The sequence below is a fragment of the Nylanderia fulva genome, unplaced genomic scaffold (genome assembly GCF_048542155.1).
Source record: "Nylanderia fulva isolate GAGA-0341 unplaced genomic scaffold, ASM4854215v1 Scaffold2, whole genome shotgun sequence".
Taxonomy (NCBI): domain Eukaryota; kingdom Metazoa; phylum Arthropoda; class Insecta; order Hymenoptera; family Formicidae; genus Nylanderia; species Nylanderia fulva.
In genome coordinates, this window is record NW_028190263.1 from 8,778,512 (window position 1) to 8,799,711 (window position 21,200).

The following is a 21,200-nucleotide window of genomic DNA, read 5'->3' on the forward strand; positions in this document are numbered from 1 at the left end:
CAATCGAGTTCTATGCTACTCCAAGGAGTAAATTTTCGAACGCAACTCGAGCAGAGTCGATTCGAAGCCGAGTCGAGCCGAGCTGAGCCGAGTCGAGTCGAGGCAAGCCGAAACGAACCGAGACTAGTCGATGCCAGTCGAGCCAATTCAACTGTAATTACGACACGACTACTGAGAAGGTAAGGGACACGTTAAACATGGCGGAAGCCGTTGTGGACGGGAGTCCAATGTCCCGATTTTTTTGCCATAAATGCAGCGTCGAAATTGAGCGTTTATTGCCAGTAAGTACTATGCAACGTTTTTCGTGACAATTGTCTACTTGTTGGGATGTTTCGATGCGCGTAAATCCGCGTAGATGCATCGTAAAAAGAATGTTCCGAGAAACTGTCACTTGTACTATGTCATGTGCGAGAAGTTCGTCTCTCCCACCCAGTATTCCTATCAAAAACAATACTTTGATCTATCTTTCGAGCCTTTATGTCAGGCGACAAATCAATACCATCGCGTGTTACAATTGCGTAACCATTTTGTTTTTCTGTTTCTTTTTATCTTTTTCTAATAGCATTCCGAATTTTGTAATCTTATTTATCGTGATAATCGTATGGAACGAATTGCATTCGTGACAATCTTTTTATGAACGATTCTTTTCTAAAGAATGTATAATGTTCTCACGATCGTTATTTGCGATCAAAACTTGGCATTCGAATGAAATATAATATACTTTGATTAACCTTTAAATTACTTCAGACATGTATATATTTGTTTGCAATTTGAGTCTTTCAGTTTCAGCCAAATATATATTTGCATGATCTGATTGATTCAATTGTGTATTCTATATATAGAATTGTTAAGGCGCAAAAATATTATATCGATTTAATACAAAATGTATACTAGATTTTCATTTTAATATATTATATATACAAATTATATTTTTTGTGTGCCCTGCATTTTTTAATATTTTTTTACATTTAAAATGATACCTATATCTTTATAGCTTTAGTGTGTGTGTGTGTGTGTGTGTGTGAGAGAGAGAGAGAGAGGGGGGGGAGGAGTGGGAAAATTTACAAAGCTCACTCAATTTTTTTTTTAACTAATAAAATGAGATATAGCTATTTTTCATATTTTCTTATGTATTATTACTACTACTATTAATATGCCACTACTCAATTTTTTTTTTAACTAATAAAATGAGATATAGCTATTTTTCATATTTTCTTATGTATTATTACTACTACTATTAATATGCCACTACTATTATTATTACTATGTTGCTACTACTATTACTATTACTATGCAAAAAACATACTATTATGATAAAAAATATATTTATTTTACATTTTAAATTTGTCTTTTGTTTAACTTAAATACATATAATGTGTGTTTGTATGCATACATGGACATACATATGTATGTATGTATGTATTCAAACAATAAGTCTATTAATCTTGCAACTCAAAATAAAATATTAAATATAGACTTGTATGATTAATATTTTATTTTTAATTAGAATTACACGTGTCCACGATGCGCATGTGGATTTATCGAAGAGCTGGAAAGTAGCAGCAATGAGGGTAGTTCAGGCATGGATGTGAATAGCGAAGATCTGAGCGATGTAGATGTCGATATCTTAGGATACAATGTGAGTAATTTAGAGTCAAAAATTATTTATCTATAATACAAAAATATTAGTTATTATTAACATTGTCTAATTTAACAGCCACAGCGCTCCGAACGTGACCTAATAGAAATGATAATGGGACTTTCAAATACATATACCAATCAACAATCAAGTACCAATCAACAATCGAACACAGGCAACAGAAACTATGTGCTTGGAAGTAGAAGAAGATCTAATTGGTCTCGATCTTCTCAAGATGGGCGTCGTACCAGCAGGTATGCCATGTTTCTTAACATGCCATCAGAGAGTATTGATATTACATATTTAGTGATATAATTTTTTTTTTTTTAATATTACTAAATTTGGAGAATGGAGTACCTTCTTTTCCTTTTTTATTTTTATTTTTATTTAGTAAAATATGGATGTACTTATCAATCAATTTTAACTTTTGAACATTATGATAGCATGACAAAATCTGCAAAATTTTTTTTAGATCCCAGAATAAAATTTTATTGTAATTCTTTTTATTATTAATGTATATATTTTTCTTTAATGCTTATTAATTAAAAAAAAGAAATAGTATTCATTCTAACTCAGCAACAATATACATATGAAATAAGTGTTTGATTTATATGAGTTTTGTAAATCAATTTTAAAATAGGCTACCTGCCTGGTTGTTGGGGCATTACATATGTACAAATTTGTAACAAATTATTAAGATAATAATTTTGATTTTTTTTATTGGTAGCAATCGCAGAAGACAAGAGAGCCTACAGGTACCTATAGAGAATTTCATACAAGATTTTATCTTCAATCTTTCTGGAGCAGCAAGTCTAGGCAACTCTGTAGGACAAGAAGCACAACCCTCTGTGTAAGCCGTTCTTTCTGCGACAATTATTCTAATACTAGCATATAGATATAGACATCATATTTCATGAGCATGAAAAATAGATAGGTCAATGTTTTCACATTATTCTAATTTACATGTTCTCTCGAAAAATATATTTTATTCTAATAAGTATAATAAGTACTCCATTTTAATTTTTGAATATATTATAAATGAATAAGCTATTTCATATAAAAAATTTCATATTTATTTCAACTCAAATTTTCTCTAGAAATGTTCATATTTTTATAACATTTTATAACATCGTGTCCCTTACATATATAATATTATATGTATGTGCATCTTCAAAAATGTGTACAAATTGTCATGTTAATATGCTTGTTCAACAGTGTCAACCAGACAGTATAAATATTCAAAAAGTTCATTCATCCACAATGGGAGCACAAGTCATTACCAATTTTATTTAATTTTTAATGTTACTAAAATAAACAAAATAATGTAGATTCAATGTTAGACTGTTCTTGGGAAATCCTGGAGATTATGTTTGGGGTCGCGATGGATTAGATGCTATTGTTACCCAATTATTGAATCAAATGGACGGTACCGGACCTCCACCTTTACCGCGCAAGCAGATTGACGAAATACCTACGACAACTATATCGCAAAGTCAAGTTGGTTAGTATATGATCAATATTTAATTTTTAATTTTTTATTAATAATTTTTTTCCAATAATACATTTATTATATTTATATCGTAATTATTTGATAAATTTTTTAGTCATTGAATAATCTTTTTTTTATTCTTTGTGCAGACTGTAAGCTACAATGTTCCGTTTGTTGGGAAGATTTCAAGCTATCGGAACCGGTTAGACAGCTACCTTGTCAGCATGTTTATCATGCACCATGCATTATACCTTGGTTGGAATTAGTAAGATTGCAAATTTTATTAATAATGTATGCGTGCGTGCGCGCATATATGTTAACACTCAGATATAAATCTTAATGATTTGATTTCTTTATTTTCTAGCATGGAACTTGTCCCATTTGCAGACAAAATTTGGGAGATCAGAACTCAGTTGAAGCGAATCAAGATACTGGACCTAACTTAGCCGGCAGTGCTTTGGCCGGATCCAGTTTTGCCGCTTTATTCAGGTAACTTTTTTGATAAATATAATATTTACAAATTTGTATTTTCTGCAATCTATGTAATATCAATTCTCAGTGTTAGTATTTTGTGAGTGGTTTTATCTTTTTTTTTTGTTTGTTTTAAGTTAGATATTACTCGACGCAAAAATAATATTTTATATTATATATTAACAATCGATAAAGAACTCTGAATCAATACAAGTCATCATGTTGTCTACTTATAATAGAGTTTTGATAAGTTTATCTGGGATTACTTTTTTATTTCTTCACACATTTTTATCGATATGTATTAATGTCGTGTTCTCTCCGTATCACAATGAACAGATTACATGACCTACACTCAGCTGCACTTTATGTGCTTGAAACGAAAGTACAGACATGTAGATAGTTCATAACTATTTCTTTTTACAATTTTTTTGCTCTCTTGCTCCATATTGCAAAAATTATCAGGGTTCTACTATGATTCATATTTATTTATTGGATATTTAATTTTCAAAAATATAAAAATAATACAGTTATTTGAGGAGATTCTTAAACAATATTTATTTGTGCAATTTCTTATTTTTTTCCTTTTCTATTTATAAAAATAATTGCAGAGTAATTGTACATATATATTGTATATATTACAGGGCAGCAAATGAAGCAAATCGGACAGGGCAACCAATCAGTCGAACATCGTCTTCTTCATCATCTACTTCATCAGAGTAAAAAGCTCCAAGTTCTTGTTCAAGTGAGATTTGACAGCGATTATTTTTCTTTTTATTATTCTGTTTCGTAATTTGTTTCGATCATTTCCACACATCATTTTCAACACACTCTGATATTTTTGACATTTTTTTGCTTTATAACAAGGCATATATCCCTTTATAGATGTCTCTTAACTATATTTATTACCAATTTTAAACCATGTCACAATTAATTAATATTGTTCCACTATAAAGTGTTTAAAAAATTAAAAACCGTCTTGTTTTACACTCAATAAATTGTATAATAAATAGACATCAGCCAAAATAGCAAAATCACAGATCAGATTAGTACATATTTCAGTTGTGTTGAAATTAAATTGGGTACTGTATTGTCTTATAATTTTTAGTAATTCAATCATTTGTATGTTTAGTATATGTAAATAACTTAACTTTGGAATATGCCAGACATTGATGAATTGTACATGCTATTATGTCTCAGGTAAAAGGAAAAGAGGAACTTTCACTTTATAATCTAATTCTGACAAAACACTGAAGACGCAACCTACGTAATTCTATTTATTAGGCATTGCTTATACATGGGCAGTTTCATTTTAAGTAGCATCTATTCAAACGAACTCAAAACAGATCTATATAGAAGATATGTATGTTATGTGTGTGATACTTATATAAAAATATAATTTTTACATCGCTATGTGTGCGTAAGGCTCAGTAAAATCGATAGCCTATAATATAACTTGTACAAATGAATTTAAAAATTCGCAATTTAGAAACAAGCTGATAAATTCAAATGATAAATGCAGTCCGATATATATTGCGATAGATATCGTGAATTTTTTAAACAAAGAAGCTTATTGAGAAAAAGTAGAAATTCCCCCTCCCCCCATCTCTCTCTCCCCCTCTCTGTAGAAATACACTTATATATTCACACTGAATATACAATCAACAGTCTAACAGAATATTTTAAAAAGCTGCTGGAATTAACATAAAACATTGATGGAGTTATTTTGTTCTTTCTTTCTTTCTTTATTCTGTATATAAAAAATACTCTTAAAATATTATGGAAAATATAAGAGAAAAAGAGTACTTTGACAATCATAATTATCTTCTCCATTTTTAAGTTTGATTGTCATAATATGTATATATACCTTGACAGTTTCCAAGTCTCGACGAATAAAGATACGAATGTGTAACAAATAAATTCGTTCAGTTTTCTTAATACGTAAAACCACTCGATACACAATTTCTTATGAAAATGATTTTTACAATACATATGATACGGCATGAATAAAATGCAGCCAAAATACGTAGTTTATCTGCATATTTCTATATTACAAATACTTGAAAAAAATGTGCACTCCCTCTTTCTCTCCCTCGTGAAGAGAAAAGCTCTTACATTTATTGTAGTTTGCAGCGATTCATAAAATTACATGTTGTATAAATAGATAAGAGATAGGATATAGCGTTTAGATATCATATGTAAATCTTTTGGTCAACGCGTTATCGCGTTTATGTCCAAAACGGTGCGTCTTCGCATTATCTATATCTATATATAAGCGACACACACAAGCATTCTGTTAGTATGTATATATATTTACACAAAAATATCACGCTATGCTAATGTGAGTGAGCGTCTATTTAAATTTTACGCTTTGCACAACGTTATATCCTTTTCTGTTCTATATAAAATTATTGCTTATTAAAAAAACATTTAAATAACTAAAAAAAACTCAGATACCAAAATAAAGTTAAGTTTTGTATATGCAAGGCTACTATCGCTATAATTTATCTTTTAATAAAACAGAAAGCAAGAACCCCAATATAGGGAATGCATATATATAGGGAGCGATTATAATTTATCCACACGTAATTTAATTATATAGGTTCGTGTTTTAAAATAGAAAAAGATTCTTTACACTCTTGCAAAACCTTATATTAAATAAGATTCGCAAATTTGCATAAATGCGATACAGATCCAAAACAAGTAGAAATTTTTTAGAAATTAAATATCAACTTTTACGACACAAATGATTAATTGCGAAAATATGAAAAGTCGTTCACGCGAGTTTGAAAGTTGAATCTTTTTATTTTGTTCCACAGCGTATAATGCGGAAAACGTGTAAAAAAGAAAACTATTTGTTACAATATCATATTATATTTGAGAATAACAATTGACTCAATTATAAAATAAATATGAAATTGGTGGATGTAATTAATAAAAAAACGAATACTATCGTTTGTTAATAATAACGACATTTAAAATAGTGTTGACATAATATTGAGTTATTTTTATATGGAGAAACGTATTTTAACATTTTTTTTATTTAAACATATTCTCTTTATGTTTCTCATACTTTTCAATGTGTCAACAATAAACAGCGATATATGTTTATAAAATAAAAAAATGGAATATTTTTCTCGTTCGTTATATACATATGATATAAAGGTATAGAGTTTAACAATGTTTATACATACTTTCTAGTGAAATCTGTATAAATTTATCGGTAGAATATTATGGAATATATTTATTCGTCAATAAAGAAAGAAATCTCTAATAAAACGTAATGTACAATATTATTTTTGTCCAACATTTTTATTATTATTATTATTATATCGACAAAACGATAAATGCGCGATATATATGTATACACGAAAATAATTGTCTAATATTCCCAGTTTAAAATTTTCTGATACATCCACAACTAATCTATTTTTTAACAAAGATTCCATGAATATGTGATATAATGTATGATAGCGCATAGCATCCATTTGGATAGCAAGCCTGAGAAGATGCAAACAAACAATGGCCATATTAGAGAAATTATCGGCATATTCGACTACAAGTATTTTCTTGTCTTTATTCTGTACTGACAAAAGTCCGAGAGGAAAAAAATATCAATATGTAATCATTATTTACTTAAAATGTGACATAATTTTTTCTTTTTAAATTTCATAGGTCTTGTTAGTAATTAGTACACGATATTCAGTATTACGTATTCTGTTAAATTTTAACAGTTGAAGTTTAACTGATTGTATTGTTTATGTTTGCACTATACTATGATAAGATAGATAACTTTATTTTAGTCACATTACTTTTTATGATTTATATAAGCGAATATCGATTTGAATTCAGACAAAAATCTTTTAAGATCAAATCTATATTTATAGTTTGCAAAATATTACGTTGTACCTGCCTGGTTTAAAGTGTTTCGATAAATTAAAGAAGAAAAAAGCTAAATATTTGCATTTTATATAATATCAAAAGATGTTTACAAATGTGAAATTCTCTCGTGCAAAATTATATATACATTGATTTACATTATATATACATATATATATTTACATATACACACGATAGCATATATAATAAAAAAATAAATTGTATATTCCGAATCGTCATTATATCTATAAATCTACTACAGTACCATGTTAATCTTATATGGAATATAATCCAAGCCATGATTTGACCGCAATATAATACTAATCTCAATAATATTTATATAATGCACTTGTGCATGCATAACAATGTTAATCCAATTTTTTTCTAAAATTTTCAGATATATTAGAATCCACTTGATATCATTTATGACAACTTAATATGATTCCTCTTCTTTTTGCTTTTTGAATTATGAATCTCAAAAATAAAAATTTTAGGGATCATTCATTATCATCGTCGTCACTACTAATCATCACTAACATCATCAGTAGTAGCATTGGTTTGTATTGTATTCTGAAATATTTCGACATGATCCAAATGATTATATGATAAAATTTTATTCATTTGTTATATGATTCGTTGATTCGGTTTTCATGCTTTCTATTTGTTCCGCGATAACAAGTTCAGATTGTTCCGTCTCCTTTTGCAATGTTATAATAATTTTCTGTTCAGTGGAAGATTGACTGTCAGAAGAACCTTCCTGTGTCGAAGTAGCAGCTTCCTAAAATTTAATATTTGTTATATTGTATTTGTTTGATGAAATATTATATATCTATAAAGCGCATATAATTTATACGAATTACTCACTGTGCTCCGTATCTTCGTGTGTGTTTTAATGTGTTTCGTTAGATGATCCGATCGCATAAATTTCTTAGTACATTCTGGACATTGAAAACGTTTTTCGCCAGTGTGAGTTCTACGATGCCTTTGAAGTTCGTCGGATCTGGTAAATTTTTTACCGCAAAATATCCAACTACAAACGAATGGTCGTTCGCCGGTGTGCCAACGTAAGTGAGCACGCAAGTGACTCGTTTTACCGTATACTTTATTACAACCGGCAATGTGACATACATGTTGCCGCTTTCTGCTCATATCTCTATTTCTACAGAAAAATATGGATTAATTAAAATATTTTAGATATCGAGTTAGATATGAATACGAGAAATTGTGTATTAGTATAATATTATAAACGTTTGTAATATTCTATATACAAACAGACAGAGTTTTATATAACAAAAATTACCTGTCTCCGTCACCGCAATTAGGACATGTACACGCGACTCTCCTACGGTGCTGCTTGTTAGTATCGGTATCGGTATTGGAATTGACCGTATTGGATACCTGATGTTGGTGAGATATGGGAGTAGCAGATGTTGTCAAAGTTCCATTCGACTGAAGAGTTTGGAGAATCTGCCATTTGGTAGGATCACTCGAGTCGAGTTGTACGGTTGGCGCAGCTGCGACGATAGGTGCAGTCGCAGTAGCGGGTAACGTTTGAACCGTAGCGGTTGGTACGGGTTGCAACGCGCTCGCTGGTATTACTTGTACATTGCCTAAACCTGGGATATTTTGTACAGGTATTGATTGTAGAAAACCATTGGTTGTATTTATTCCAGCGGCTGGCTGAATTTGCATTATGTTTCCGTTGCTTACGCTCCTCATCATGTTACCTTGTTGCGCGGTTAAGTTTGCTAATGCAGATGCAGGAATAAGCGTTAATTGTTGTCCTTGCGTTCCTATACAAGTCAAGATCAATTTTATTATGAAATTATAAATTATATAGAACAGGATGTATAAAACAATTACAATATATTGGAAAATAAAAATAGAGTAGGTATAGTATCGAAGTTATGTCTTTCGAGAGTATTAATTGTGCTAATAATTTACATGCGTGTATGCACTGATTTACTCACCTGTAATTGTAATAGGTTGCACTGTAGGTTGGGCTGACTGTGCAGCGGGGATATGTATTACTTGTCCACCAGCTAGATGACTAGCGTCGATATTAGTTACTTTAATATCACCTTCTACCGTTTCCGGAGGTCTTGTAAGAGTAGATAACGTTTGCACGTCGATTTTTTGACCATCTTTCGTGGTAATAACATTATTTCCCGTTATACTTCTTCCTAATGTACTTATGCCGAGTACCTATAAAAAATTATGCATTACTAAAAGAAGAAAAAAGAATATGTAATTAAAATATAATTGTGTTGTGTATGCGTGTGCGTAACCCAATAGATGTATAGTACACGCACGCACGCACGCACGCACGCACGCACACACACATATTTACACATCATTTAAAAATACATTACTTGAACGTTGCTAGGAGTGGCAACTGTTGTACTCCAAGTCGCTACTGTCGACGATGGAGCAGAAGATTGTTGCATCTGTTGCTGCTGCTGCGATTGTTGCTGTTGTTGCTGTTGCGGCGGTGGTGGTTGCTGTTGTATTACTTGCTGTACTACTTGTTGTACTTGCTGTTGTTGCACCTGTTGCTGTTGTACTTGAGCCTGAGCGACTTGTTGCTGTTGAACAGATTGCACTACCTGTTGTTGAGTTTGTTGTTGGACAACTTGCTGTTGCGCTTGTTGATGCGCAACTTGCTGCGCTACTTGTGTTACTTGTTGACTCTAAAAAGCACATTAAAAATTTGCATATTCATATATAACATTTAGTAAAATTATAGAGAAAATATCTCTTTATCGTTGAAGTCAATTTATACAACTTTATGTATGTTTACCTGAAGACTTTGTAACTGTGGCAAATTTGTAATTTGCACTTGTTGGATCTGACCACTTGGCGTAATTATCTGTGCTACTTGAGGTATTTGCTAAAATTAAACCAGAATATGTTTCGTTTTTATATAATTCATATTATAATTCACTCATAACATTTTAGCATTAAAATTGTAAACTAAACTTATGGAATAAATTATAATTGTTTTGCATCAACTCAGTTGATGTTATATCAGATGACTTACTTGCATAATTTGGGGTATCATTTGTGTCGCAGGCATATTTAAAACACTAGACAAAGCTTGAACAGGAAAGTGTACAGTTTGATAAACAGTTTGGCCATTGTTGGCAGTGACTGGTACTTGCACAGGGACTGTTTGTTGAACATGCTGCATTGGAAATTGAAGTGGCCTTACTTGTACATTTTGACCTGCAATATACGCGTTACTCGATTATTCTTCAGCATATGATCATAAATAAAACATTGTTAGAAAATTTGAATTTCGAAAATATGTATAAATAAAAGGTAGAAATATGAGATATATGTGCAAATAAAAGCAATTCTAACAATACTATGCATACCTGTAGGCAATTGTACCGTTTGTCCTGTGATATTTTGTATAATCGAAGTGGGAAAAACATTGGGTGCCCTTATGAGACTAACTGGTTGTGGCGTAATAATTGTCTGGCCATTCGCTAATTGCACCTGCTGACCCGCCAGTTGCATTTGTTGACCATTTGTAGCAAATTGCATTGCTGGCTGCGTTTGGTGATGCCCGCTTGCCGCGGACATTGCGGAGGATGGAATAAATAAAGCTTCCTGACCATCTATGTTGACGGTCTGCATTTGTGGAATTACACTATAACTGAGCTGTTGTTGCGGTTGCTGCTGTTGCTGTTGCTGTGATTGCTGCTGGTTCTGTTGCTGTTGCTGCTGTTGTTGTTGCTGAAGAGCCGTTTGTGTCTGAGCGCTAATAATTTGAGCACCCTGTGAAACATGATATGTTTATAAGTTGAAGCACAATAAAAGAAAGAGAAATTTGTATAATATGTATACAAACTATTTTGATAGAAAAAGAAATTATATTATTTCTCGCTTTACATACTTGCAAGAATTGATGAGGTAGCGATTGAACAGATATTGCTTGCGCTCTCTGTTGATCATGTTGTGGTTGTTGAGCTTGTACAGACATAAAGTTCTGCAGGGTAATAACTTGTGGTTGCTGCTGCTGCTGAGCTTGAACATCTGGCTGTTGTTGCAATTGCTGCAATACATTTGTATTTAAAAAACGGATTTGTGACTGGGCAGTTTGCTGCTGTTGCTGCTCTAATTGTTGCTGATCCGCTTCGTCTTGTTGCTGCGATTGTGTTTGCAAAGAATCATGCTCTTCAATTTCTTCCTATACATAAATTATTAAATTCCTTTTTATAAATATATTTGTACAAAACAATAAAGATTATCCATATAAATCATTCTATAATTGTTATAAATATACATATGGTATGTAGAATATAGTATCTCACTTGTGAAATGTTTCTTCCATCTATACTTCGCTTCATGATGAACAATTGCGTTTTGTGCTATACAAAATCTATAAAAACAGTCTAGATGCCACTTCATCGAGTCGTGCTAGGAATCCATAATGCACTAAATACACAACTATGCGTATATTGCCAATTTTTTTGTAGCCACAAAGAGAATCGTTCCTATTAAAAACAGATACAGTTTTTAGAAAATTATATCCATAAAGATACACAGCTAATTAATTATAGTGTATAAGATAACTAATAAATAATGTAACAACTATACAAACAATATATAGTGCATAAACTATAACCAATTACTTTATATAAGTTTTTCTTCCAAAAATTGTGGCAAAAAAAGATGTCTTTTAAATAACGGGCGAGGGAGAAAAAGATAGAAAAAGAAAGGGGTGCAGAGTTTCTATTTAGCGTTAAAAATATTATAGTTTTTCATCATTTAAACTTAATTAATCTATGATCAAAATTAATCGCATTCACGCGCATAAATTACAAATATCTTGATTAACGAGAAAATGTTAAAATTTAAATCAATTTAATTGGAATTAGAATATTTATAGTTATTTCAAAAATCAAAAAATTGTTTTTCTTGAAAATGCGTTACGCGAATTATCGTTCTCTTGAATCGTCGTGATAGTAAAAAAAAAGTATAGTGATCGAAATACACGCGGGGTTAAAAACAAATCGCACTTTGCCGCTATTTAACAGAGAACAAAGACTGTCACGAAGCGCTCAAGTCCTAACCGAGGCGAGAATCTGCTCGAGGACCGCCTCCTTACGCCCCTGTTTCAACCGCTCCACCCGTATTCGTATCGAAGCACGCGCACGAGTTTCAACACAATGGCAAAGTGGTATATGTGTCGTCATACCGCCCACTCGGCTGTTCGCTGCTCGTTTGCGCTCTTACGCGATATCCGTGATAACGGGGAAGGACTGACTCGCGATGCAGCCTCCACCCACTTTGAACCCGAAACTCCACCTAACTTGAAAATTAGCACGTGTTTCCTCGCGCGAGATATACATACTCACGTTGTTAACGTTGCTCCAATGCCGCGTAGTCGCTATTACGGCGATCTGTACCCGTTATATGTAGTTACGCGATTAATGTTACGCGAAAACATGCGTCGTTTTTTTTCCAGCACGAAAGCACGCCGATCACAAAGGAACGGACTCGACACGAGTCGATAAAAACGGAGCCGTGCTCGTACGTTTCGCGTGCGTTTGCATGCATGCAAGCGAGTAGCGAGGCATTATTTGTAAGAGTTTTAGCTCGTTCGATGCGTTAACTCCCGTACGTATCGCGCACAAAGTCACATATATATCAAAAAAATCATACACACACACGCGCGCACGTGCCACGCACGCGACGCGCGTCACTGTAACCGTGGATGGTATCGCTGCGCGCCCGCGCACTGTGCTACAACTACACGACTATCGCGGTAGCGACTGCATTATTTTGCGTTGATCGATACGCGATGGATCGAGCGGAGCCGTGCGTCTATCGAGTAAATTAGTCGCTCCAAGTTTCCGCGAAAATCACAGCCGAGAGCTCACGCTCAGCGAACACCCGCTGTACGTAAAAATTGCACGACGCGCACAAAGTGTGCTGGTCGACAGGAGTAGTCGACCAAGTCGAATAGTAGCGATGCGGCTCGTCCGACTATCGTGCGATTTACCAACACCGACACGCGCATCGCGTACCTTACGTACACAAACCTCGCACTCTCCGTTCAGTCATTTATTCGCGTTTGCGGAAACGTTACGACGAATACTAACAAATGCCGCGATAATGGGACTAGCTCGACTACGACGACGCACGTATGTACATACTCATAGGGCCAATGGGCGGTGATGACGCGAGATGGCAACGCCGTATGTTCGTCGCGATGCCACGGACTCGCCCATTGGTGGGTTGTTCGCGATTCGTGCGGCTGTTCGCCAACCGACCTGGCTAGAGTTTGTTGCAGCTGGCTGGGGCGTCATTCGACAGGGGCGTACGCGGCTACACCTTGGACTCCACTCTTGGACGCCCACCCCGTTTACGAAGGGCTAAACCACGCGCACCTCCCCCTACTTTCTTTAGTCTTTCGCTTCCTCCCCACCTTTTTGCATTCGACGCGACGTGACGCGTCGTCGTTTATCATACGTCGGCGTGCTCTCGAGTCGAATTCGAGAGAAGCACCTTTTTTTTTTTGCTAATTTATGTTTATCCGCAAACACATCGGTTTCGTATTATTTCAGTTTTTTAATATCGTTTTAATATCATGGAATATGTTTGTCCTTTTAAAAATATATATATATATATATATATATATATATGCGTAACAAAAATAAAATTGTTTCAAATTTCTCTCCCTTCTGAAAAATTTATATTCTCTAGATACTTCATTTCACAATTCTAACTGCGATTAAAAGTGTGCAATATGCTTAAAAGTGGGAAAGAAACTTGATGTTACAAATTGTTCTACATGTGTAAACGGTATAAAGTATAAACTGCTTATAAGATATAAAATATTGGTAGCATATTACTATTTATATTTTCAAACATGATGATAAGATCAAGTATTCCAAGTCCTTCATTTGCCATCTACTTTATTGATGCGATGATTATGAAACAATTTATGACAAGATAATACGCTTGTCAATTGCATCATTACGTGATGGTAATAAATTAAGTACTTTTTTGCAGTATATATTCATAATTTGTACAATTTTAATGTAACATGTAAATGATGAAATAAATAGATATACAATAAATAACAGTTTGCACTATTATATAAGTTTAGTTTCAAGAAATTGAATATACTAAGAAATACTTTTTACAATGCGTTATATTCACAACTCTCAAATCAGAATTTTATATATCGGTGAACAAGAGAGCAATTATTCTGAATTAAATATATGCACGGTGCAATTGTAAACACTAAATATTATAAATACCGTATTAACAATTTAGCAAGATAGAGTTGGTATGTTAGAAATAGAGTACTCTTGTTACAAGAATAGAACGCAATATGCATAAGTACTTGCTATAATATGTCAGTTATATAAATTATACAAATAGAATGCGAATATTCTGCAACTTGTACACAATCCACTTGTATACAAGTAATACACACACGCGATTGTAGAATTGCAGGAAACTTGTAACAATTTTAAAACTTTTTCCCCTTGTGTACATACACATGCATAATTTTAATTATTAATGTGTGTATATATACTTACAATATTATTTTAATTTTACTTATTCATAAAAATTGACTTGCGATGGATACGCATATAAAGAAGTTAATTTGAGTGTCAAATTATTTAATATGAAACTGTATAGTTTAAAATATTTAATTGTTTTAAATACTCTCTCTATTCATGATAATTTTATTTTGCAAGATATTTGATTTAGTTGATTTCGACAGTATATATATATATGTGTGCTTGATTGAATGTACTGATATTCTGTAATAAATACACAATGATGAAACACATCAAATCAAAACAAAGATATAATAGATTAAAATATTTAAAAACTTTACAGCGTAAGGGAAAGAATTTCTCTTCACAGTCCTCCACCTGATCTCTCGACGCTTATTTGTTTCTTGAGCATTTCCTTTTCGTGCTGCGCTTCCTCCATTTCAGCCATCCGTGCGAAACGTGAGTATGCCACATGACCAGACTTTATAGCTGACATCATCTACATGTAAAAATAATATATATATATATATACACACATATAAACAATGTACGGTTTATACAAACAGATATTAAAATAATTTTCAAAAATATATAATTTCTAATAACTGTACTTATTATAATAGTGACATGCGCCACAAAAATGCGATAAGTAGAAAAGAACATGAAAGAACGAGGGGAGAATAATAATCAATTGCTAATTTCTCTATTGAAAGATTGTTATCGGTTTAGTATTCGTCAATCATGCGAAAGAGGAAACAAAACTATCGCTTTGAGCAAAAAATGTGAGCAATGTGTAAAGCAAAAGTAATACAACAAGAAATCTGACTGTGACTGTGTGCACAATGCGCAATGTCACAGACCTGAAGATATTCATCCAATTCAACTTGACCATTCATATTGGTGTCGATTTCGCGTAGAATTTCATGAAGTTCATCACCCGGTACTTCCTTATCTCCAAAGAGCTGCGAAGAGCAAAAAAGAATATATGTTATTTATATGCTTGATGATTTACCTGCAAGTAATCTTGTAATTCCATTTGACCATTGTAAGTAAGATCAATTTCATTCAATAAGCAATGCATCTCGTCCTGGTTCATTCTTATACCTAATACCTGCACATTGGCGATTAATGGATATCGATAACAATTATAGAAGAGAATAGAAAGTGATATAGAAAGTGTCATGGAACATTGAAATTCTGTGAATACAAACCTTCAATCCTCGTCTAATATCATTAACAGACACGTATCCCTTTTTGTCCTTGTCTATAATTCCAAAGCGTTTAATATAGAGCTGGATCTCATCTTTGGTGAGATTGATTGGAATCTTGTCGCGAGAAGCACGATTCACCATTTGACCCATTTCTTGCGCGAGAAAATCGCTGGCCTCACGATGTTGCTTCTTCTTTTCCTCTGCCGACCAATGCAACTCCTCGGCCATGATATCTATAATAACTGGCAATGCTTCTTGAGCCGCTTGCACATTGAGAAAGGCGAGTCTTAATCGACGTGCGATCATATCGATTGCGGTTCTAGCGTATTCTCGTACACCGTAACGTATCTGAAATGTATACAGGTATATGACAAGAATGTATGACATGTCGGTGTGTGTGTGTGTGTGTGTGTGTGCATGTGTGTTTGTGTTCGAATTGGTTTACTTGTCAGTTGAACTTTAAACGCGCAAGTTTACTTACTTCAGCATCGATATACGGGAATTCTGGATGAATCTTTTTTCCAATAATCGGCCATCGTTTTCCTGTCAGAGAAGCCATTTTAGCTACGGCAAACGCACGATCTCCGTAACTCTTGGACAAATGTTGCGCGACTTCGCATTCTAAACCAAAATCCTGCACCAATCTAATATACATTGTAGGACTCCAACCCTGTGCACCTTCCAGAAGGAAACCATCAGTCTGGCAAGATCTTTCTGGTTCTAGGTCGCAAGCTTTAAACAAGTATCAATGAGTGAGTATCTTTAAAAAATAAAACAGACTTTTGTCTGTGAAAGACAAAACTTTGTGCTACCTTTAATTGATTCTCTCTCTAATATACCTTTTATGGCCGCGTCAATGGTTTCTTCAGCCATCGCTCGATAAGTTGTCCATTTTCCGCCTGCTATCGTGATGAGATTCGTAGGACTAACGTGCACGATATGATTCCTAGCGAGTGATTGTGTATTTGGTTTGTTCGGATCGGAAACGAGCGGTCTGATACCGCTCCAAGCGGAGAGAACGTCTCCGCGGCGTACTTCGACATCCGGATTTAAGTAGTTTTTTACTTCCTGTAGAATGAACATGATTTCGTCTTCTGTGGGCCGAGGATTATGCGTTACCTCGCATGGTAGATCGGTCGTTCCCGCGATAGTTTGCTTTTGCCACGGTAAAAAGAAGATTACACGGCCATCGCTCGTCGCTGGATCGAGTAGACCCATCTGATCAGGACTAGAATAATAATATATATTATATATATATATATATATATATATATATATATATATATATATATAAACCATTTACATCAAAAGATAAATTGCATTGAATTGAGTCAGTTAATGTATCGAGTATATGCATATTAATACATTAGCTTTCTTGTTACCTGTAATATCCCGGCAGAACTATGTGAACTCCAGAAGATGGAGAGCAGATAGTCTGAACGTTCTGATCGTCCATCTTTCTAATATAATCAGTAAAAGGACCGGTTGCGTTGATTATCGCCTTAGCTTTTACATCCCACTCCTCTCCCGTAAGGTCGTCTTTAAGGTGAGCACCCACGAGGACACGTTTGCCATCCTTTTTTTCGAATAAAAATACTTTTTTAAAAATATCTTCATTTTATAATTGTACTATTAATACATACTTTGTCGAGACCTTTCAGTAGGTTGACCACTTTAACGTGATTTACGACTGTCGCCCCGTGTCTCGAAGCTGTCAGAGCGACTGCCAAATTCATCCTAGCATCGTCTTGCTGACCTGCATTACATATCGAATGATACATTTAAAAAAGTAGAAGAGATGTACGTTGTATAAAAATTGTAAAAGGAGATTGCGTCCAAGGACGAATACCATCGTAGTAGACGATCGCTCCCGTCAATTTGTCACCTTTCAACATTGGAAAAAGTTCTAACGCATTCGATTTACTTAAATAGTACGACGATTTCACCGTTTTGCTACCCGCTACCAGATCGTACATCTTAATGCCAAACCAGTAATAAGGAATCTGCCACCATCTGATGGAAAAGAAAATAGATACATGTGCGGGAAAAATCAAGCAACATTAAAAAATTATGCTTGTAGAAGTGCATATAAACATACGTATAAACTGGTAACATAATGGGTAATGGATGCGCCAGATGCGGTGCGCTCTGCAGCATTGACGCACGTTCGTGAAGTGCTTCTTTGACCATTCTATATTGCTCAATGTCCACTTGCATGATTGCTTTTTGTAAATATCGTACACCACCGTGAATCAACTTTGTGCTTCGAGAAGAGGTCCCAGATGCAAAGTCATCGGCTTCGACCAATGCGGTTTTTAAACCTTTAAGAGAGTAAAGCAATGTTGTATGGTTTATTTTTTTCCTCATACAAACGAAAAACAAGGCATAGCTTTACCTCGTGTGCAAGCATCCAGAGCACATCCTGCTCCTGTGGCACCACCTCCAATTATAAGTACATCGTACTCTTGCGATTTTAAAGCCTTTACTTGATCCTCTCGTATCGGTAAAGTTCTTCGAGGCGGTCTTGGTTTTCCTTTGTCTGCATGTACCTATAATTGTCATTGCCTTGAGGAATAAGTATGTATGTGATTAGTGGCATCTAGGTGCGATTCAAATATGAGGCATCGCATTATATGTGTAATATATAATAATATAAGATATATGAGCGTATTTTTGATGTTTTTAGAGTAATTTTTGATCGCATTATGATTATTACACAGTATTTATATGAATATGTACCTACCGTAGTATCCGACAGAAGAAAGTGTGAGGTAAGAGTACCAGCACCTACAGCACTTGCTCCTGCTACAAACCATCTAAGTGATGCCATCGTCCGTCACGTACCTCTTACGATTATGGCGAGACAAACTGAAATAAAAAAACATGATATATGCATATACATATTTTCAGATTACACGTAATACAAAATCTACATTATACCTACATGTAGGTTTTTACATATAGTTAAGAGATTATATTTGTTACAATATGCAAGAATTAATATTACAAAAAAAAAAAGAAAATAAATACTAGTTTGGTCAGATTAAAAAATTTGAATAAGTGCAATTTAGTAGACAAATATGATTTTTATAGAAATAAATATTTTCAGATATCAGTATATACAAGAAATAGAAAAATATCCTACAAATATTTTCTTTCTTTGAATATTAATAATATATATATTATGTATGTATAATGTACATAATACACAATGTATATAAAATACAATATAAATGTATCATTTAGCTTTAAAACTAAAGACACATATATGAATATGTGTGTGTATATATAGCAAATTGTTTTTAATATTTATTTAATATAATAAATATTTTTAAAAAAGGCAACAAAACTCAAGGCAAGAAAAGGTGCATCTCTCATGTGTACCTTATTATACATGTACTATAAATAATTTAAAGATTGTTCAACGTATCGTAAAATTATCGCATCACGGTGTATTATACAAATGTTTCACACACAACACACACATGTACATAATATACAGCAAACACTGCGGCCAACACTTTCATCCGACAATAACCTTGATAAGAGCTTGAAACACGCGTAATTATGTAAGTGACATTCGTCGAGTGTCACACCCACGCGGATACAATCACGATTCACGATCATGTAATCGATTCTTGCAACGAAATCCATTGTAGAGATCGATAGTACTGTTTGACGATATATATTATTAAAAATGCACCTACTTGAAAGACATGATTTATATTAAATAAGGATATTAAAAGGTTATTGTAGCATTTCTCGTCAATTTTTATACACAAGTTCTTGGGCAAAAAATGCATAAAAATTACCAGTATAACACTGGCGCGTTACCGACCGATTTGAGCCAAAGTTAATTAATGGAAAAATTTGATAAATCTCAAGTATAATTTTGAAATCATGAGAACATAATACCGGACTCGGTGTCGCAAGGTTGCAGTTAAAATTGCGCTATAAATAGCACGTATAGCCGTGCCAAATACTTTGAAATGTTATTCAGCACAATAGCACATACGTATACAATAGAGTCCATATTAATTATTACGTGTTATTTAATCTTTGTCGTTTTGACTTACTCGATACATCGAATCTACTCTATTCAACATTATTTATCATTAACATGCAAATATATCTTTAATTATGCGTTTGTGTTTAATTGCATCATTTAATGCATTCTATTCGATTTATTTTCGGTTATCTTTCAGTCTTTAGTCAATTGAGCCAAGCCAATTTTTCAAATTCGAGAATCGAGATACAATTAATGACACAATTAGTAATATCATCACAGACAGCAAAACAGTTGAGGACATGCATTTTTGGAGCCGGTTCTTTGGATGAGCGATATATATTAAACATACATATCCACATACTCACAGCGAGATGAGGAAAGACGAGTTTCTTGTCACAGAGAACGTTGGGACGCTAAAATGTCATGAAGCACATATCTTTCAATATCTATCTTCTGGTAACGGAGTAATCGCGATATCGCCACCGGTATAAACTACTTTGGACCGATGGCGACTAATTGACTAAAGCTTGAATTTCGGCTTTCGGCCGCCGAAAACATAGAGACTAGAAATAGGAAACTCGACTTGCGTGGAAGGGGTAGGTAGGCAAAAAAAAACCATCGCTACTATAGCTGACACAATTAGGACGCTTGCACATAGAACGTTAAAGAGTGTCTTTAGAACGCGACAAGCTCTGTAAATCGATTGGCTATCGCATCTTTGCGTACGTAACGCGTTGACCAATGGTATGATGCTCTGACGTTTTTCTGTTCAAGAAATTAATATCCCTTATGAGAGTCGAGTCTTTCTTATTTCTAGTCTTCATAGCCGAAAGCAAAATGAAGAAAAACCTGAGAAACTGCGACTATGCATTATATCAAAAACTAATAAAAACGATAGAGCAATAGCAGATTCCTTATTAGGCGATAAACTGTCGCGTTTCGAGTACATTTAGATTAATACTACGAGTAATATCCTCAT

The 21,200-nt window shown here is 33.7% G+C and overlaps 3 protein-coding genes across 11 annotated transcripts; 1 reads left to right on the forward strand and 2 right to left on the reverse strand.

Moving 5' to 3' along the window:
• The first annotated feature begins 142 nt into the window (after window positions 1–142).
• Window positions 143–6,075, forward strand: Iru (E3 ubiquitin-protein ligase Iruka). Of its 3 annotated transcripts, XM_085482200.1 has the most exons (9): window positions 143–281; window positions 1,508–1,639; window positions 1,718–1,893; window positions 2,367–2,489; window positions 2,968–3,140; window positions 3,278–3,393; window positions 3,493–3,617; window positions 4,241–4,341; window positions 4,797–6,075. In XM_085482200.1, exons 1-8 carry the CDS (start codon window positions 198–200, stop codon window positions 4,317–4,319), a joined length of 1,008 nt encoding a protein of 335 aa, XP_085338326.1. In that variant the 5' UTR covers window positions 143–197; the 3' UTR covers window positions 4,320–4,341; window positions 4,797–6,075. The 3 variants fall into 3 exon arrangements, with proteins under 3 accessions (XP_085338326.1, XP_029166356.1, XP_029166357.1); XM_029310523.2 differs by lacking the exon at window positions 4,797–6,075 and having other exon boundaries at window positions 4,241–4,343; XM_029310524.2 differs by lacking the exon at window positions 4,797–6,075 and having other exon boundaries at window positions 144–281; window positions 2,980–3,140; window positions 4,241–4,343.
• On the reverse strand, window positions 4,238–11,858 carry LOC114937113 (uncharacterized). Its single transcript, XM_029310517.2, has 10 exons — window positions 11,795–11,858; window positions 11,377–11,670; window positions 10,853–11,258; window positions 10,516–10,700; window positions 10,276–10,365; window positions 9,848–10,165; window positions 9,446–9,680; window positions 8,776–9,268; window positions 8,340–8,634; window positions 4,238–8,253 (listed from the first exon to the last, which is right to left on the reverse strand). Exons 1-10 carry the CDS (start codon window positions 11,828–11,830, stop codon window positions 8,089–8,091), a joined length of 2,517 nt encoding a protein of 838 aa, XP_029166350.2. The 5' UTR covers window positions 11,831–11,858; the 3' UTR covers window positions 4,238–8,088.
• Gpo1 (glycerophosphate oxidase 1) lies at window positions 11,794–20,829 on the reverse strand. Of its 7 annotated transcripts, XM_085482190.1 has the most exons (14): window positions 20,587–20,829; window positions 18,956–19,080; window positions 18,608–18,761; window positions 18,311–18,533; window positions 18,062–18,225; window positions 17,856–17,968; window positions 17,595–17,788; window positions 17,052–17,440; window positions 16,694–16,944; window positions 16,213–16,560; window positions 15,862–15,963; window positions 15,343–15,500; window positions 13,760–15,265; window positions 11,794–11,977 (listed from the first exon to the last, which is right to left on the reverse strand). In XM_085482190.1, exons 2-12 carry the CDS (start codon window positions 19,040–19,042, stop codon window positions 15,366–15,368), a joined length of 2,160 nt encoding a protein of 719 aa, XP_085338316.1. In that variant the 5' UTR covers window positions 19,043–19,080; window positions 20,587–20,829; the 3' UTR covers window positions 11,794–11,977; window positions 13,760–15,265; window positions 15,343–15,365. The 7 variants fall into 7 exon arrangements, with proteins under 7 accessions (XP_085338316.1, XP_085338315.1, XP_085338320.1 ...); XM_085482189.1 differs by having other exon boundaries at window positions 13,760–15,500; XM_085482194.1 differs by lacking the exon at window positions 15,862–15,963 and adding an exon at window positions 16,014–16,112 and having other exon boundaries at window positions 13,760–15,500.
• Between the last annotated feature and the right edge of the window lie 371 nt (window positions 20,830–21,200).

What these genes read in the sequence shown, in the direction of transcription:
- Iru (XM_085482200.1), top strand. Translation starts at nt 198, where the DNA reads ATGGCGGAAGCCGTTGTGGACGGGAGTCCAATGTCCCGATTTTTTTGC. An exon ending in GATGGGCGTCGTACCAGCAG is followed by an intron (nt 1,894 to 2,366) that starts GTATGCCATGTT and finishes TTTTATTGGTAG; the next exon opens with CAATCGCAGAAGACAAGAGA. An exon ending in TTATACCTTGGTTGGAATTA is followed by an intron (nt 3,394 to 3,492) that starts GTAAGATTGCAA and finishes TTTATTTTCTAG; the next exon opens with CATGGAACTTGTCCCATTTG.
- LOC114937113 (XM_029310517.2), bottom strand. Translation starts at nt 11,830, where the DNA reads ATGAAGCGAAGTATAGATGGAAGAAACATTTCACAA. An exon ending in TGATACCCCAAATTATGCAA is followed by an intron (nt 10,366 to 10,515) that starts GTAAGTCATCTG and finishes GTTTAATTTTAG; the next exon opens with CAAATACCTCAAGTAGCACA. An exon ending in GCAACCTATTACAATTACAG is followed by an intron (nt 9,269 to 9,445) that starts GTGAGTAAATCA and finishes TGACTTGTATAG; the next exon opens with GAACGCAAGGACAACAATTA.
- Gpo1 (XM_085482190.1), bottom strand. Translation starts at nt 19,042, where the DNA reads ATGGCATCACTTAGATGGTTTGTAGCAGGAGCAAGTGCTGTAGGTGCT. An exon ending in ATTATGTTACCAGTTTATAC is followed by an intron (nt 18,226 to 18,310) that starts GTATGTTTATAT and finishes CTTTTCCATCAG; the next exon opens with ATGGTGGCAGATTCCTTATT. An exon ending in TACTGAAAGGTCTCGACAAA is followed by an intron (nt 17,789 to 17,855) that starts GTATGTATTAAT and finishes TTCGAAAAAAAG; the next exon opens with GATGGCAAACGTGTCCTCGT.